We start from the raw sequence: 16,575 nt of genomic DNA, 5'->3' as shown, positions 1-16,575 counted from the left end.
AGATAAACAGATTTGTTTGATGTAATTTATGTGAGTTCCAGATCGTTTGCTTTTACTTTTTCAAATGTTAGACTTTATAAATTAACTTGACTTTGTGTTTTTCTTCCCTTTTAAAATCTTCTAGTCAGTCCTATTTACTTTGATTTCCCTGGATCCTTTTGTTTGGTATATAGTGTGGAAGCCTCTCTTAGTGACTAGAAGGTGAAGTAAGTCGCCATTAAGCTGTTTAGAGCAGTGAACTTTACGATGTTGTCTAGACAGTTCAAGGTTTTGTAAACAAAAATGCTGTCATGCGGCACGGAAATTTGGCAATTCTTTATCGAAAAGAAACGTAAGAATTTTGTGAAGCCTTACTTGCTGTATTACAGAGACACCGAGGTGAACTTCAAGTTGTCATATTTTGCGTATAAATTTAACTGGTTCCTTTTTGCCGAAGTTCAGTTTAATTTTGAATATACGTTCCCATTTGTTTTTTTCTTACCATCCAATCGAAGTAGATCCATCAATTAATTTCCAGATATAAATATGTTTAATTGAAGTATGTAAAAAGTTAATTGCAATTAACTGTCATGTTTATAGGCAAAACATCAGGTCAACATTCGACTTTTTCTTTTAAACAGATTGTTTAAAACTATTCATTTGGGTGCGTTTATTTTTGTATTTCAGTAACTAAAGACTATGTCTTAAATGACTAGTCATGGAGACGCACAATACGCGAGCCAGGGACAGTAAACTGTAATGTTTGCTTTTCATTATATTTCATAGATCAACAATATTTGTACCATTTGTAAGTCCAATTGGTGACATGCTGTATCAGGTCTGCTTAAATAAACTCAATTGGTCTTTTTAAAAAAAAAAGTTTTATTCATAAGATTTCATATAAGGCTTTTACTCATTTGAGAAAAAAACACAATCTAACATATGCGTTTACCATGAAATGTCAACTAGTTTGTAACCTTAAAGCAGCGTTATTAACATTGCAACTGCTTTAGACATCTCTAGCTATAGTATGTTAACTGATGAAATACAATGGAAAAAGTAAAACAATAAATATGCATTTCTTCTTTTCGTGTGATTACACACACAACTTGAACAATTCTGGTTAGTTTGGCTATACATTGACTAAAAACAGAAATAGAAAATACAATATTATCTGATTGACCCATCGCTGCGAATGAACGATTGTTCCATTTCAGCCCTCTATTGCCCCGGTTTACTGTTTAAAATTAGCACACTGCTCCTTTTTGCCCTGAATATCCCGTAGAATCAAGCCTCTTCCTTTGGAAGTGAATATCACAAATGCTGAGGTAAGAATGCTCCCTAATAAACATTATGCCCATGTTTCCTGCACAACCGTGTCACCTTAAACCTGATTCCACGTCAATCGTAATAAGGACAGTCTGGTTTCCACTTAAGAACAGCAAGACTGTTCCCTCACACTTGCAGCTCCTCTTTGTGTAAATAAATATTGACCAAGGCAATGAAGAGTTCGCCGAAGAGAATCCATCACGAGTAAACTGTATCATAGTCACAATAAAGAGTTACCAGTAAAAAAGTGCAGGCGGTCTCTGCTAAGTTTCTTTTCTTTCATTCTTCGATTCTGGAACCAAATTTTGACTTGTCGGTCGGTGAGGTTTAACATTCTCGACAACTGCAAGCGTTTTTCTTTGTTTATGTAGACATTGAAGAAAAATTCTCGTTCAAGTTCCCGGATTTGATATTTGGTGTAAGGACATCTTTTCTTTCTGGATCGCAGAGCAGCTGATGGAAATATGTTTTAAAAAAGTTACAAATCATCATAGACCAACAGATGCGTTCTTTATTTTCTTGTACTTAGTTAAACTAAACCTGAAACGAGGCAAAAAAGTTAATGATTCGACTTTTCTAATGTACTCTGATAGCACAATTTGTTTCTTCGTGAAGTTTTTTAATGAATATATTTGATTGTGTTTTCTTTTACAAAGTTTGATTATATTCATATTGAAAGCAAGACTCGCAGAAAAAAAACACATAAAACCTTGCTTTGATGGTATGAACAAAAAGTATTTGCAATGAATAGAAACGGGGAAATCCTCCGGTCAAATTGCACTAACATTAATGACATTGCAGAAAGTTAATATCGACTATTCGTGGTATTACATATTCAAAAAGCCCACCTAAACTGATTTCCCATCGTAAACAACCTTTACAACATTAAAGCAGATCTTATAGGGTATATAAAATCCTTCGCCTGCTTATAAAATTTCACATAAAACCTGTGAGACAAAATGTATTGGCCCTGTATTCTAACCCCGGGTTACTACTGCACCTACTGGATAGGCTGTTTTTTTCGGCCGCACTGTTACGGGATGACTCGACGGTGCTCTTTTCGGTTGTAGTTTCTTTCTCCCGGCCCGAAGAAAGTTTATCAGATGCTGTGATACTCTGGCACGTAGACACGGACTTTTCGGTCAACTGTTCACAATTAGAAGAGTTAGAAATCCCATAGGCTGTCTCAAAAAACGGATCAAAACCTTGAGGAAGTATTCCATTCCTGCCAACTGTGGTGTAGAAATTGCAAGATGGATTTGAGCTTCCACGCTGACTGTATACAGTATCATTCTTAAACAACATTCCCGTCCTGTTCGATGGCTGGATATAGTCCCTGTGCATTATTTCTTCTGCAGAGCAATACGGAGCATAATTGCTCCTGTAATGCCACTTAGTCGGATGTTCTAATCCGTAATCTCGGAACGACACTTCTCGGACAGGTTGAACCTGGGCTAAATTAGAGGAGTAAGGAAATGTCATTTGGCAAGAAGTGGTCTGCGGTAAAAACGTTGACACTGACGAGAAATCTGGGGCTGAAACATAGTACGTGCAACTGGGTAGATACATACTCGAGGTGCAGCTACTACGGTCTTCAAACTCAGTCATGTTTTGTTTTCGGGGTTGCGAGGACGAATTATCAGGATTGATGGCGTTAAGCATGCTCCATCTATTCTACTCTAAAGGCGTATGAACGGGGTCCGCGAAAGAAAAAAATTGAAACGTAAGGTGACGTACAATTCATCTTGATTGATTCTAAGGGTAAACGAGTCATGTGATCCAATGTAGAAATTACCATATATCAGTTTTGGTCATTAAGATCCATCCTTAGGAACTCGTAGGTAAGACTCTCGAATCTAGCCTATCGGCTTTCAGACATTGCAAGGTAGCCGCGTTTGTTTCCCAGTACCAACGATTCGTGCTCCGACGAAGGATAAAGCAAACACTATAACAAATAATTTAATTTGCTGATCATAGCCTGTCACAGATGCCTTTCTATTTTTGGGAAGCTTAAAAACAACACCAGTGTTTCATTAGCTATCAGCTTCATATTCATAAGATAAAAGCCTTATTCTGCCAAACAGGCAATTATATTTTAAAATGTAATAATTTATAATTTATTTTAATAAGCATTACAGCATTCCATGGGTAATAAAGAGGATTTCCAAGCTATTTTGTGTTGGTGAACCGATTTACAAGATACTTCTAGGTCGGTTTGAAGTGTGACTAGAGTTTTCATTATATGTCTCATAATAAGGACCGTAAGTAGAATGTGTCTATTAAAGTAAAGGACGATAACGGCACTATTCATTCACGTATCTTGAACAGTGATTTCCAGCCCCTCCCTTTAATTTTTAATATGGAGGTTGGCATATCATATTGACAAGAATATGCAAGTGGCAAAGTCATGCCCTACTGCCTAGCTTATTATACATCCCAAAAACGATTTTTCTTCATTAAAAACCTATGATGGTGTTTGGAAAAAATCAATTTACTGTTTGCATTACGCAAAATAACCGTCCAGCGACTGTGTGAATTTAACGCTATATTCAATATAAACCGTAAATATGTAAATTAAACAAGATTTTAAAGTTTAATGCATCGAGAACTGCAGCGCCACTTTTGTGGTAACATCAAAATATGGCAGTAAAACAATATTTGGATTATTCCCAAAATACCAGGATTGCTCGATGTGTATATTTTTCATTGTAATTTCTAAAGTTCATATTCAGGATTTGCATAAATTTTAAAAAACTTATTTACAAATCAAAGCTTGTGTTTCGGAAGCTATAATTAATTTCAGCACTTTAAGAATTAAAATAAGATAATTGCCGAGTTATTCTGTAATCTTCCCCATTCGCAGAACCTAGACCATGCTTTTCAAAATAGGCTGATTTGCATGAAAGTGAGCTTCTTATTTGACAAGTGCTTGAATCTACATCTGTCGATTGTACCCTGCCCTTTTAACTGAAGACCAGACAAATTAAAGCAAAAACAGCGAATGAATGTAAATGTTAAATCCGAATTGATTTAACAGAAAAATAACTTCACGAAGAAAAGAAATCATATTTAATTGTGCGACAATTCCTATGTTCGTATTTACTTTTATACACTCTTCGAAGAATACATGTCATTATCTGTATTAATATTTTCCGATACGGTCAAACAGCACATGCTTGTATGATCAATATGCGTTTGCTTTTGTCAGGTATAAATACACAATTTACTATGCCTATATCTGACTCATTAGATGACGATTCTGTACAATCAACTCGAGTAATCTGAGGATGAACCCCAAGTTCTACTTCCCCGAATGAAAACATAATGGAAACGTATACATTGTTGATTATAGAAGAAACATTGTTTTGGTTGTAGAATAATTTTCCTAAAATATAGATTTAAATGGAAGATTTGAAAGCAACAAATGTGCTAAATTTAGATTCGTGTGCTTCATTAGCACCGAACCTGAACACACATATATAAATGTAACATCCGGTCTTTGTCAGCATAAAGCATTTGACATTGTATTGTTTTAATCAGTGAGAACCAAAACGCGTGCTTTTTAAATTTGTTTATTGTAAAATAATAATGATAGTTAACCTCAAATTAAATCAAAGATTGAAATCTCTTGATGTAACACAGTTGAGTATTCTCAATGTGGTCAGTGGTCACTGATACAGCAAAATAAGGTAAACCCACATTAAACTGTGGAACAGCTTGTCGAGCATTATTCCTGCAAAATAATTTGAAATGCGACACCACTAGCTTGTCTACAGTCACGACTTTTAAAATTTTCTTTTAGAATCTAATATTTCCTTTGTATAATTAATAAAAGCTTCATCTTGTGCATTCTGTTCATATATTATAGAATTAACTTAATTATGCGCTGGTTATAATACGGCTTTTGTTGTTCCATGTAAAGCTCTAACACTTAAATATACTGGCAATTGTCTCGATGTAATTTGCAAGTAGTAACTGTTACAAAATCACGTACTAGTACAAACTGGGCAATCAAATAGCATTTGTCAATGGCGCTAAAAGATCCAGTTCAATAATATGGCAATAGCTGTAAATAGAAAGGGAATTAAAAGTGTCCTTTGTTCTTGTCTCGTGTTCAGATGACCAGCTCGGCCTGTTTTGAATAATAATTGTCGATATATACTCAACAAGCTGTTTAACGTTGATGAGGAAGCAAAGGTTATACCAAGCTAAGAGTTTTATACTATATAAATTAGCATCAGTATCTCTTACACATATGCAACAAAAGGCGATGTACGAAGCAAGTTTGTTGGACGTGTTTTTTTCTTACGCAATTGGTCAAGTCGACGATCTGCTGTTTCACGTTGAGGTTCCAAGCAAAATATTAGTTTCTTCTTTGTTTTTTTGCACTGTACGCAACATTAAGTATTTCGAATGTGAAAAATAACCTAATTAGTCAAGCAAAGTCCAGGATTAGTAGGCATGTTAGACTCGTGCAATCCAAAAAGAGACACTAACTTGACCTTAACTTTGTTATGGCGCCCCCAGTATCTGGAGAACATGTACAGACACCGTCTGGCAGCTCGACCCATAAAAGTGAGATGAAAAAGAGATTCCGAGCAATTCGACGTAATGTCCGACAAATTCCCAAAGCTCTGGGTTATACTACTGCAAATATAATAACCTAGTTACAATAAATTTCGGAGCTATTGTAATTTACATTAGTTGCAATTACCCAACGCATTAATATAAATAGCAGTCTGAAATGATGCGCCACAATTATTTGCATCTCGTGGTATAATACAAGCGGAAATCATTCAGAAATTCAGCACCTCGCTCAGGGCTGATCATTCCCCAAAACGCAACAGCAGCCGTTAGAAGCGAATAGCAATAGTCCTTTTCATCCTCCGCTAATTCAATGTGAAAGTCAATTCACGGTGCCGAAACACTGGGGTCTCCGTTAATTTTTTTAATTAATACTTGAACTAGAAGTGTAATTGCGCTAATAACAGTGATATTTTCAATATTAGCAAATGCATGGCTTCATAGGTTTTTAAATATCATTTACATATAGGTAAATTTGCGTTAAAATATATAGGACCTTCTAGCATTTCCGATTAATTGGTGGCTGGATTTGTTTGAAATTTAATAATTTTCTAATGTGGCGCTTGCGGACGTCCTTCCTGTGTTTGGTAGAAGCTGCCGCAGAATCACTCGTCCATACTGCAAACCTACGTGACGTTTTCATTCGATTAAAATGCTTCTAAAACAAGCTCTCCAAATTCGATAGATTCGAGGTTCACATTTAGGTTAATTCTATGTTTATTAACTTTCTAAAAAGTGAGCAAAGTATCTGTAAACTACTGCACGCATTCGTTTTAATTGTATTTGATAGTAGAAGTACGTACAATTTTATGCAAAAGTTTTGCAACCCGAGTGCAATGGAATTTGATGGAATCTTTAAATACATATTTTACGTCCAGCGGTTATGGAAGAACCTCTACTTTGGCGTAGCCTAGTTTAACGTGCTGTTAGGTTGTGCTGAAGACCAGAGTACTCTCCCCAATAGCACCTGCCTTTCTGAAATGTAAAAAGGTCTCGACAATAATAGTAACCTTTTTGTTCGCTGCCATAATCCAGACAATGGAGGAAAGTGTTCTTATATATAACATCTGGGCTGCAGACATCTACATTTATTTCATTTACTTGCTACAAACATGAAGTCCAAGGACTAGGGACATTGAAAATCTCTTTGACTCGAGCAAATGATTGAATACCAACCTCGGATCCATTTAATTTCACTAAAATAATTTTAAAATATGTGCACGCATTATTTTCAGCGCAAGGCTCCACTTACATATCCTGCCTGAAAAAAACACTCTCTAATCTCCTAAGCATGTTTTCATTGCCTCCAGACCTAATTGTCGAAATATTATTTTGATATATTTAAGACCCATGAAACTCTGTTGTTAATGAATCCCAAACAGGTACTGTTAGTAAAATGCCCAGAATGAAATACTTAATGACATTTAATCAGAGAATATACCTTTGCTTTGAAATATTTCAATAAAGGTTCTTAAAATTGCGTGCTGCATGTTTAATTAATGAGAGTCCAGACAAATGGCGGGGTTAGAAGTAACTGGCTGTTTTCTGCCCACCCACGTCCTGATTTGCTAGAATGAGAAGCGAAGTAGCTGCAACTCATTCACTCTCATTTACATCTTATGATAACTGTCCAAACTCAAGTACAAAGACATTTCCATCAAACCTCGTTCATTAACAAGCAGAACCTATTTACATTAAAAATATGATTTTTCGCTTTTAAATGAATTAAAAATCGACCACACTGATGCCGTCAAATCAAAACATGAACTAAGTAGAATCCGACCATGGCGTTGCCCATAAATGGAAAGTGAAATTATAATTATCAAAAGGGGTTGATAGCACTTGACTCCGCTCTCTAAAACCTAAACATTATTTCTATAGTTCAATACAAACAATAATTCCTAAACTGTTCGATGAAACGTGTGTCCTAATGGCGATTTGAATCGTCCTCAACCTATATGAAATAAATTAATAAAAGTCTCATTCTTGTTTCAAGTGAAACACGTACGTGACGCCCAGGTCAAATCATTTTCAAATTGCAGCAAAGAATAGATAATTTCATTTTACATTATTTCGTACAAGTTTGCCTTTAAATATTTGCACTCGTGGTTACTTACTCTTTCTAACGATTAAGAATGTGAATGTTTGTAAATTAATAGGCACGTCTTACATAGAAGGGCGCATTGCTATTTTGCTTCGAATAAAATAGCGGTCAGCCATCAGTAAAAATAGGAAGGGGGTAGATAACAACGCTCACACAAGAGTCCAGTGGAATAAAAATAGGAGAGAAGACCACGGGATGTCTTTATATTATTATGCTGTTTCTATTGGTGCACCGGTTTCACTTTAATATTGGTGTATAAGAACACTACTGAAGAGACATATTTGTCTCATTTACTCTGGATTCGATTTCCTTAAATTGTATCTTCCATCATGATCAGACTTTCCAGAACCCAGTGAGATTTTGCACACTTAAAAGCCGAATTTGATCATTAAACCCTGGGAGTTTATAACGATTATATATCTTATAGAAAATTGATTGATGAAAATTATTTCGCGTGCGCAGTGAGCTGCCAATATTGTTCCAACAAGATGGGATCATTTGAAAGCGATTGATTACGAACCAATATATCGTGTAACGTGTCTCTACACGGCGATTCATCTTTTCCAATCCCAAAATTCGTGCATCAGGTGAATATTGTGCGTTCTGAATCAATCACCAGTGTATGAATATTGAAACTTATTCAGAAATTAGGCGTTCAATAAATATGTTACTGAAGTAAAACAACTGCAATAAATCAATTGTAGAAAAAAATTGGAGAGGCGTGTTTCTTTATTTTTATTGTGTTCAATATGGGCCTTTAAAAATACAGTTCCATAACAGTTTATCACCCGTGTGTTTTATTTATTATTTTTAATTTCTGGCACGTTGCTTATTTATTTAATTCTATGCACCGCATTTACATGTAATTTCAGCAGAGTAACTCTGAATTATGAAGCCGAGGTCGTCGCATCTTTAAAAACAACACAGCACCAACTATACTGAAGTCAGACACAGAACTTCAATAATATGAGCACCTTTCCTTTTTTCTAATTAAAATCCACACACATTGCTGTCACTCATCCCGTAAACGCATTGTTTTCGAAAAACAAATTTAATACACCTGGTTAGGTATACATCCTTATTAGACCTTCATACACCTTTGAATTAATCCGCTTTCCGGCTCCAGTTTCACAGCACGATTACAAAACAACTTGAGTTGTATATACAAATGAAAAATTGCTTCGTCGTTCCTTTTATTAGAACTCAATTTAAATAGGTAGATTGCATGCATAATATTTATATATTTAAGATTAAAATACGAATGTTCCATTCTAATTACCTGTTGTACTTACATTCTCAAAATGCAGAATATTTGATGTTACTCGAGTGGACAGTCATATGTCAATTTAAACAAATTGAGGAAACAAAACAATTACAAATGTCTTTGAAACTAATAAATGATGATGAGAAGACGCCGGCACCTTATCCGTGGACAGCAAAGTACAGGCCACAAGAAGTCAAATTTGTGCCTTGCGATCAATTTCCTACTATAGCAAATGTTCACGAGGTATCCGTGGTTTGCATCTCAGTCCCTGTATGTTGCTGATGTTTAAGTAAACCAACACGCCCTGGACTAGTGGCAGTGGCAATGCAATGTTAGATTGCTGTTTTATATGACAGCACATCAAAGGAGCACCTATCCATTAAAACAATGGATATTCTTGATCTACATGCTTTCTGCAAGCAAGCTTAATTACCATAGAAAGTTCAATTCACGACCTTGAAACTCACATTTGAACTTTACTTTGGCCTAAAAGAGTGAGAGTGTCTGTTCGCGCATTACAAGTCTTTTCTTTTTCATGCGCCGGTTTTGAAACCAGATTTTTACTTGCTGGTCGCTCAGATTCAATCTATCGGACAATTCTTTCCTCTTCTGTCGATTGATAAACTCGTTCGCAAGAAATTCATTTTCAAGTTCAGCTATTTGTTGCTTTGTGTACGGCTTGCGTTTCCTCCTTGACCTCACTTGGGTTGGACACCAAGGCAGCCCTGCAAATCGAAATTGAGAAGAAAAAAGGCTGAAGTAATTGAAATATTTCACCACCCCGCCCAACCCAAAATGATTCAAATTTTCAATGTTTTTTTAGTTCAGACAATAAGTTTGTTAACGTTATAGGATTCGCATTGTTGATCTTTTTAGAAATTATGTTCAAACTTCGACAAAATAATATAACAGCCTCTATTTTTGTGACACTTAGCCTTTATAAATACAAACACTGGTAAACTGTTACATGACACATGAAGCTAACCATATAGCACAAATAAAATATTTAAATAAGGTATTCAAATATCTTAATAATCTGTAGTCGTTGCTGCAGAAAACTCGCCTATGATAAATCCGAACAAAGGAATCTCCCTGAAATATTGGCATCTTAAGAAAATGGCGAAAAATTCAGGAAACAGTTACGATTTCTTCATCATTTAAAAGTTAGCTATAACTAAAACTGAAGTATTTAACGTTGCAATTTTACTTGTTATTTAAAATAATTCCATCTATCACAAATGAACTGCTACCATGCTCTTCATTTCATTGTGTCTCATTATCTCCTCCTAATCATTTTTTGTAATTACAATAATTCGTTTCCTGATGGTTCTGATTACAATACGCGCAAGTGTTCCGGGATCAATGTTTGATGATCAATGTATGAAATTCACGTGAAGGTGACAGGTAGCAGTTTGGGAAATGGTTGAAACTGCAGTTTTCAAATAATCATCGCTTTAATATTACACTGATACTATACCATCGGAGGATCTGTTGCATACTGGCGTTACTGATGACTGTAATGACATATTGAGGCTCACACATTGCTTGATGCCTTCATTTACAGTGGGAGAGTTGGAATTCAATTCAAAGCCTTGGTTATTTAATGACGAGCCATGCAGAGATGTTTCCACGTTTGGGTACTCGTATTTAGCAGGATTGATGTTGACTGAAGAGGGGATGCTGGTGTCACTTGGATAAGATTGGTTGTGTCTGCATCTCTCCTCCAGTTTTCGGCTGCTGTCTTGGAAGTAGTATTTGTTTGGCTCTTCGCCGACTGCTGCCTTGTCTGATCCATGCCTATTGATGCTGATGGAGACTGAGTTGCTAAGATAGGACTGAGAGTAGCCGCTGAAGGCGCGGTTCTGCGGCGGCGATGCGCATGGACTCGAAGTCCACGGGAGCGAGCACACCTCCCTGCGGGTATAGGAGAGTGCTGGCGACAGAGTTGCCAGTTGAGCCCCATTCGGACGCAGGTTGGGGAAATAGAAGGGTTCCGGGCTGGTAAAATTTAACAGGGAGCCGACATAGCCTGAATTTAGCAGATTGTGCTCGCACATTTCCGAGGAGCGCGATCAGATCTTCTCTGTCCCCTATTTAGCTCCCAGACAGAGATAAACGAAAGGCGCTCACTGATTGGCTCCAGGAGGGTCACAAGACAGGCGGAAGCAGCTTTCTTTTCTGGCACCGCCTCCGTCCCAACACAACTCACATCTGAAATGTCCAAGTCCACGTCCATGTGCACCTCCATCCCACTCAACGGCTGTTAACGCGGCGCGACTCGCTGAAATCAATAGGATGCATTTATCGTTTAGAAAAAAAATTGTAACGTAATAAATTGGAAATACAGTTTCAATATACTGCCGAACATTTCACATACACTGATAAAACGATCCAGTAGTTACATGTTATATTTGATTAATAGAACAATAGCTTTAAATATCCGAAATGCTCATGTGTTCCCTTGACTATTTCAAGCCAATTTCCATAATTCTTGAAAACCTAATACCTAAAACCTAAAACCCATTCAATGTATTAGCAGAGATATGGCATTATTTTAACTGATGATAATTCGTAACATCTATTTAGGTCGAATAAAAATGTAACATGTTCATTAAAAAGTCGGTAGACTTTTTATATTTCAACGCATTACTTTTAGATATATATTAGCGAATATTTATTTTGTGCAGTATTAATTTCTATGAGAAGTACGTTTATGTTTAAATCAAGCACGCTATATATTTTATTTTATCACTTTTTGTTAACGAAAAAGACGAATATGAAGGCAAACGAAGACTATACTTCAAAACCAAACACGTGAACGTTAGTGCAAATTATCTAAAGATAACTCAATTTATAAAATATATTCAGCGCCTAACTGATTGAAGTACGTTTTGAAAATCGAATTAAACAGTCATTATACCGAATACAATGCGCTAAGACTCATTTCAATTTTAGCAAAAAGTACGTATTCGTAAAATTAAACTATACCTTTACCTCAGCATTGCGTCTACTATAATGGAAATGATGGTCATGTTCTAATACTCCACGTTGAATTCAATTATCTAAGAAATGTTTGATAAAATTGCAGTAAGTTTGTTATATTAAAGCATGCTATGTATTATTAGGTGGAAACTAAAATGGCCCAGTTCTTAGTGTGTCCACAATTAATGAGAATAATGTTGCGTCGTTCTATTGTGTTTAACATGTGCTGCTGCATGCGAAAATATTGAGGTGAAATTCGGTTGTGTATCTCTGTTTATAATGCGTAATTTTCAGTAAAATCCAGTAGATTGACCGTGGCTTCCGTTAACGCATTAGACTGCACGATTTTAGTTTTTAAAAATCTTAAGATTTCCTAAGAATGTTGCGCGTTGCTAGAGCAGCGCAAATCCTCGCTTCATACTTAGGCGAAGCAAACGTTGAAACAAGGCTGTTGGAGTAAAGACAATTATTTGCAACGCTGGTGTCAAAGCCAACCAAAATGACCCGGTATCCTGTATTTGTTATCTTTAAAATTTCTAGATACTTATTGTAGGCAGAATTTGCAGACTATGCTTGATGCATCCAAGCTATCAACGATTAAAACATTACGTGTATGTTACCTATTTAATATTTTAACTAATGGTACTAAAGTCTATCGATAGAAAAGCAAATAGAATAACATTGAATATAACGCGTCTACCTCATCCAACTATGCAACTAATTCTAAGGTCAAATATGAATTTAGAAATTTAAAACTCACGCATAGCTCCTAAGGTAACAGGATTGATTTCTAGCGTCGTATCTACTGCAGAAATGTAATCTTTTTAAATACGTTTTTGTTTGTACGGTTAATAATTTGCGGTCTATAATTTAACAATTTACCTTACCCTCTAACGTATATATTTACCTATTTACAATTTGACACGAATTGACCCCCTTCAGTTAAAATCATGTGCAGTAAAATCAAAGCAGATACCGCCACCACACCCTCACCGGAAAGAAAAACGACTGTTTGTCCTCTGTCCCTTTTATGATCTCACGATGCTCTAAAAAATGCCGAGCGGGTTTTCTTTAGTAAGACATTAAAATCCTAACGCAATTGCGAACAAAGGCGCCTAACCTTTTGTGTAAAAACTCGAAATGACTCCAAAAAAAATAAACTGTAGCTCAGTTCAAGGTCAATGTCGAATGAGATCAAATCGCCATATTTTTTGAAAGGAATTTAACTTCGTTTTAGTGCAAAATGTGTTCTCGAGTGAAGAGCTACTTCAGTTTGAAAGCAGTATCAAATCGGGCACAATTGAGGTTTTCATTAGAACTAATGTAACCAAGGAATGAAATCGGGTAAAGAATCCACACTTTACACCTACCACAACAAATAGTGCTTTATTGTTAGGGACTTTCTGTCAAATCTCTTATTCGATCACGATTATCATTTAAATACTGTTTATGAATTTCTATCGTAATTTATATAAAAATATACTAAAGAAAATTACAATCGAACAATTTTATATGTTACATATTTCTTCGAAATTGCCGCTGCAGTAAGGCTAATTTACCTACATTCTTTTGTTTACAATATAACATCGATGCCGGGATGTGCTTGGCTGGGATGTGAGTACAAAATAGACGATGCAACGTGGTGTATAAGTTCGTGAAAACAGGCTAAATTTAAATGATGTAAAATATTAAACCACAAGTTATTAACACGTTGAACACCGACCTTCGCAAAGCTTATATAGTATGGGTTGATATACTTACTTTACTGCGCTTTTCTTGCAAAAATAGGCAATGCTGTTGTCTAGGTTATCAATACAAACTATCAACAAGATCTTGAAGGTAAAGCCAAGCTGCTGGCCTAATTATTACTTCTGACAGTGGTTTGCAGCGTGCGGTACGAACAACCATCTTGTGGCCCGCACTTCGGTTGTAACAACTATGTTGCTTCATGTTTTACAGCAGATTATCCAGCAGATGGCGAACTAGCTCTGCGATCAGGGTAGACTTCATTATTCATGAGGCTAAATAAAGTCAAGGTCAAAGACTATAACGATAGTCAAGGTCAATGGTAAATAGAAATTTGACGTCAGAGCGCCGAACATCCTTCCAAACATGTATCTTAATGTCACGGAGCTCCAACAAATTGAATAGAAGAAAATCAGCATGTATGCATGTGTTAAACATGACAGAATATGGAACTTTAATTTAACTTAAAAAATAATTCTTTTTAATTTTCTTCTATGGCTGACCAACAGAACTTCTCCCAATGCACAGGAATATGGTTAGAAAATGGTAGCAGCTGGTAAATAAAGATGGCAGGGTCAGGAGCATTATCACCTATTAAATTCGTGCTCCTATAAATGCAGTCAATCTCACTTAGTTTAATTCTAAACTTCATCACTTAATATTTCTATTTTAAAAATTAGGAATTGGTTTCCCTCCCCCACTTCCTTATCCGCACCATTGAAATCGTTTCCCCAATTTAAAAAAAGAGCATTACAAATCCAGACTATATTCATGCTATTTTGAACACATTACCCACTTTATCATGTTTTATCTACGCACCATAGCCGGCAGGAATGGCACAATATGTGTTTATTTTTAAAAATCTTTACGGAAATTACAAGTTAGCCCACTAAATATTTTAAATTAAGTTTAAGGCAAAAATAATTAGCTCAATTGTTTACACATTGAATTGTATTCAAATATAGAAATTACGTTTTAATAGCACATAATTTAGCGTGCCTCGCTGCAAAATAATTGCTTCCGATAACTGAACGGTACTTTCTGTCAAACAAGTATTTTACCTGCCAGTAATTATTTGTGGCAAACTTTACCAAAAGTTGGAATGCTAATGTGACATGAACACGACTCTATTTTCAATTAACCTCTATAGAAGAAAAATGAGATAATGCCATTAATTCTGACAATATTTTTTACATCAGAAGTTTGTATTCTAGTGGTTTCGTCACTAATTGGAATTTTACACATTTTATGATCCATTTTCTGTGTTTAATTTGGCCTACTCATAATTTTTATTTAATGCGCAGAAACCTTGAAACAATGCATGTTTCAAATAGTTTAATTTATATTTACAAAATGCCCAGCAAGTAAATACTGGATAAACATGTAAACATTTACCTGAGGAAGGAGGAAGCCTCCGAAAGCTTGTGAATTTAAAATAAAATTGCTGGACTATAACTTGGTGTTGTAAAATTGTTTACAATTGTCAACCCCAGTCCATCACCGGCATCTCCACATCATGTTAACATAAAGTATTATTAAAAAGACTAGCAAATAATCTCTTTCAATACGTGCTTTTCAGTTGCTTACTGTTTATTTATATCGTAATTGCTAGTTATTTCTTCTATTATTACAATTTATAGAGTTTGTATTCTCGCCCCAAAATACTGCTGCTTTACGGTGACTTGTGTACATGTGTAAATTAGAGAAGCTTTCCTGTAAATACTGCACAGCATAATATAGAAGATGGCGATATGACAGAACAAAAAATATTCAATTCATTTACAAGAAATGTAACGCTTGGAGACAGTTAAAGTGTGATTTGTTTTAATATTTTACATGGCATAAATCAAAGTAAGAAAACCACGAGAGCTCCTATTTAACTCGTCCTGGGTGAAGAAAATGATGGACAATATGAACAAATGCTTGCGTTAAAACTGTACATAAAACATAGGAATAATGCCAAACTGTTCCACAATTTTACTCATATAGTTATCATGATTACATAATGAATTAATTTAAGTATACAGCGTAACAAGTTACTTATTAGAAAACAGCTGTAAAAGTTTCAATTAAAGGCACCGCATTCAGAACGACTATGGGACTTTCAAATATATTAGCATTTGTTTTGAAAATAACAGTTTAAAATGAGCAAAAGATTCAAAATGCAGAAACATAGTTTTCATATTTGAACTTATAACTTTTAAAGACATTTTAAGCCTTTTAAATCTGACAAGCATTTCAATTGAGACTGAAATTCCTGTTTAATATAGAACTTTCTGGAGTGAGAAAACAGAAGGCCCTTTCGGTATCTGGGCTAAATAATTTATTATGTAAATGATTGTAAATTCGCTGCCGATTAATATGATAAAATATCTTGCGGGATTGAGACGCAGTTAGTCTGCAACTATCCCACTTGTAAATAATTTCTAACTGGCACTGACTTAAAATGGTATTTTAGCACTTTATTTTCAATCATTCACAACAGAATGGATTTTGTTGCTAGTATATATGATTAGCATTTGAACCCATTCGCAACGCAGCCATGGTACCTCTTGCAAAGCATGACTGAAAACTTAAATGTTAAATA

At 35.4% G+C, this 16,575-nt stretch overlaps 2 protein-coding genes across 2 annotated transcripts; both read right to left on the bottom strand.

The window, feature by feature from the left end:
• Nucleotides 1-894: 894 nt before the first annotated feature.
• hoxd11a (homeobox D11a) lies at nucleotides 895-2,981 on the bottom strand. The gene is made up of 2 exons (XM_067986808.1): nucleotides 2,313-2,981; nucleotides 895-1,761 (listed from the first exon to the last, which is right to left on the bottom strand). The coding sequence occupies exons 1-2, from the start codon at nucleotides 2,968-2,970 to the stop codon at nucleotides 1,529-1,531; spliced, it is 891 nt and encodes a 296-aa protein (XP_067842909.1). The 5' UTR covers nucleotides 2,971-2,981; the 3' UTR covers nucleotides 895-1,528.
• A 6,509-nt stretch (nucleotides 2,982-9,490) lies between these two features.
• hoxd12a (homeobox D12a) lies at nucleotides 9,491-11,317 on the bottom strand. The gene is made up of 2 exons (XM_067986806.1): nucleotides 10,738-11,317; nucleotides 9,491-9,985 (listed from the first exon to the last, which is right to left on the bottom strand). Exons 1-2 carry the CDS (start codon nucleotides 11,315-11,317, stop codon nucleotides 9,747-9,749), a joined length of 819 nt encoding a protein of 272 aa, XP_067842907.1. The 3' UTR covers nucleotides 9,491-9,746.
• Between the last annotated feature and the right edge of the window lie 5,258 nt (nucleotides 11,318-16,575).

Source organism: Heptranchias perlo, chromosome 7, assembly GCF_035084215.1.
Source record: "Heptranchias perlo isolate sHepPer1 chromosome 7, sHepPer1.hap1, whole genome shotgun sequence".
Classification (NCBI taxonomy): domain Eukaryota; kingdom Metazoa; phylum Chordata; class Chondrichthyes; order Hexanchiformes; family Hexanchidae; genus Heptranchias; species Heptranchias perlo.
The sequence above is the reverse complement of the archived record's forward strand: the minus strand, read 5'-3'. Positions and strand labels throughout refer to the sequence as shown.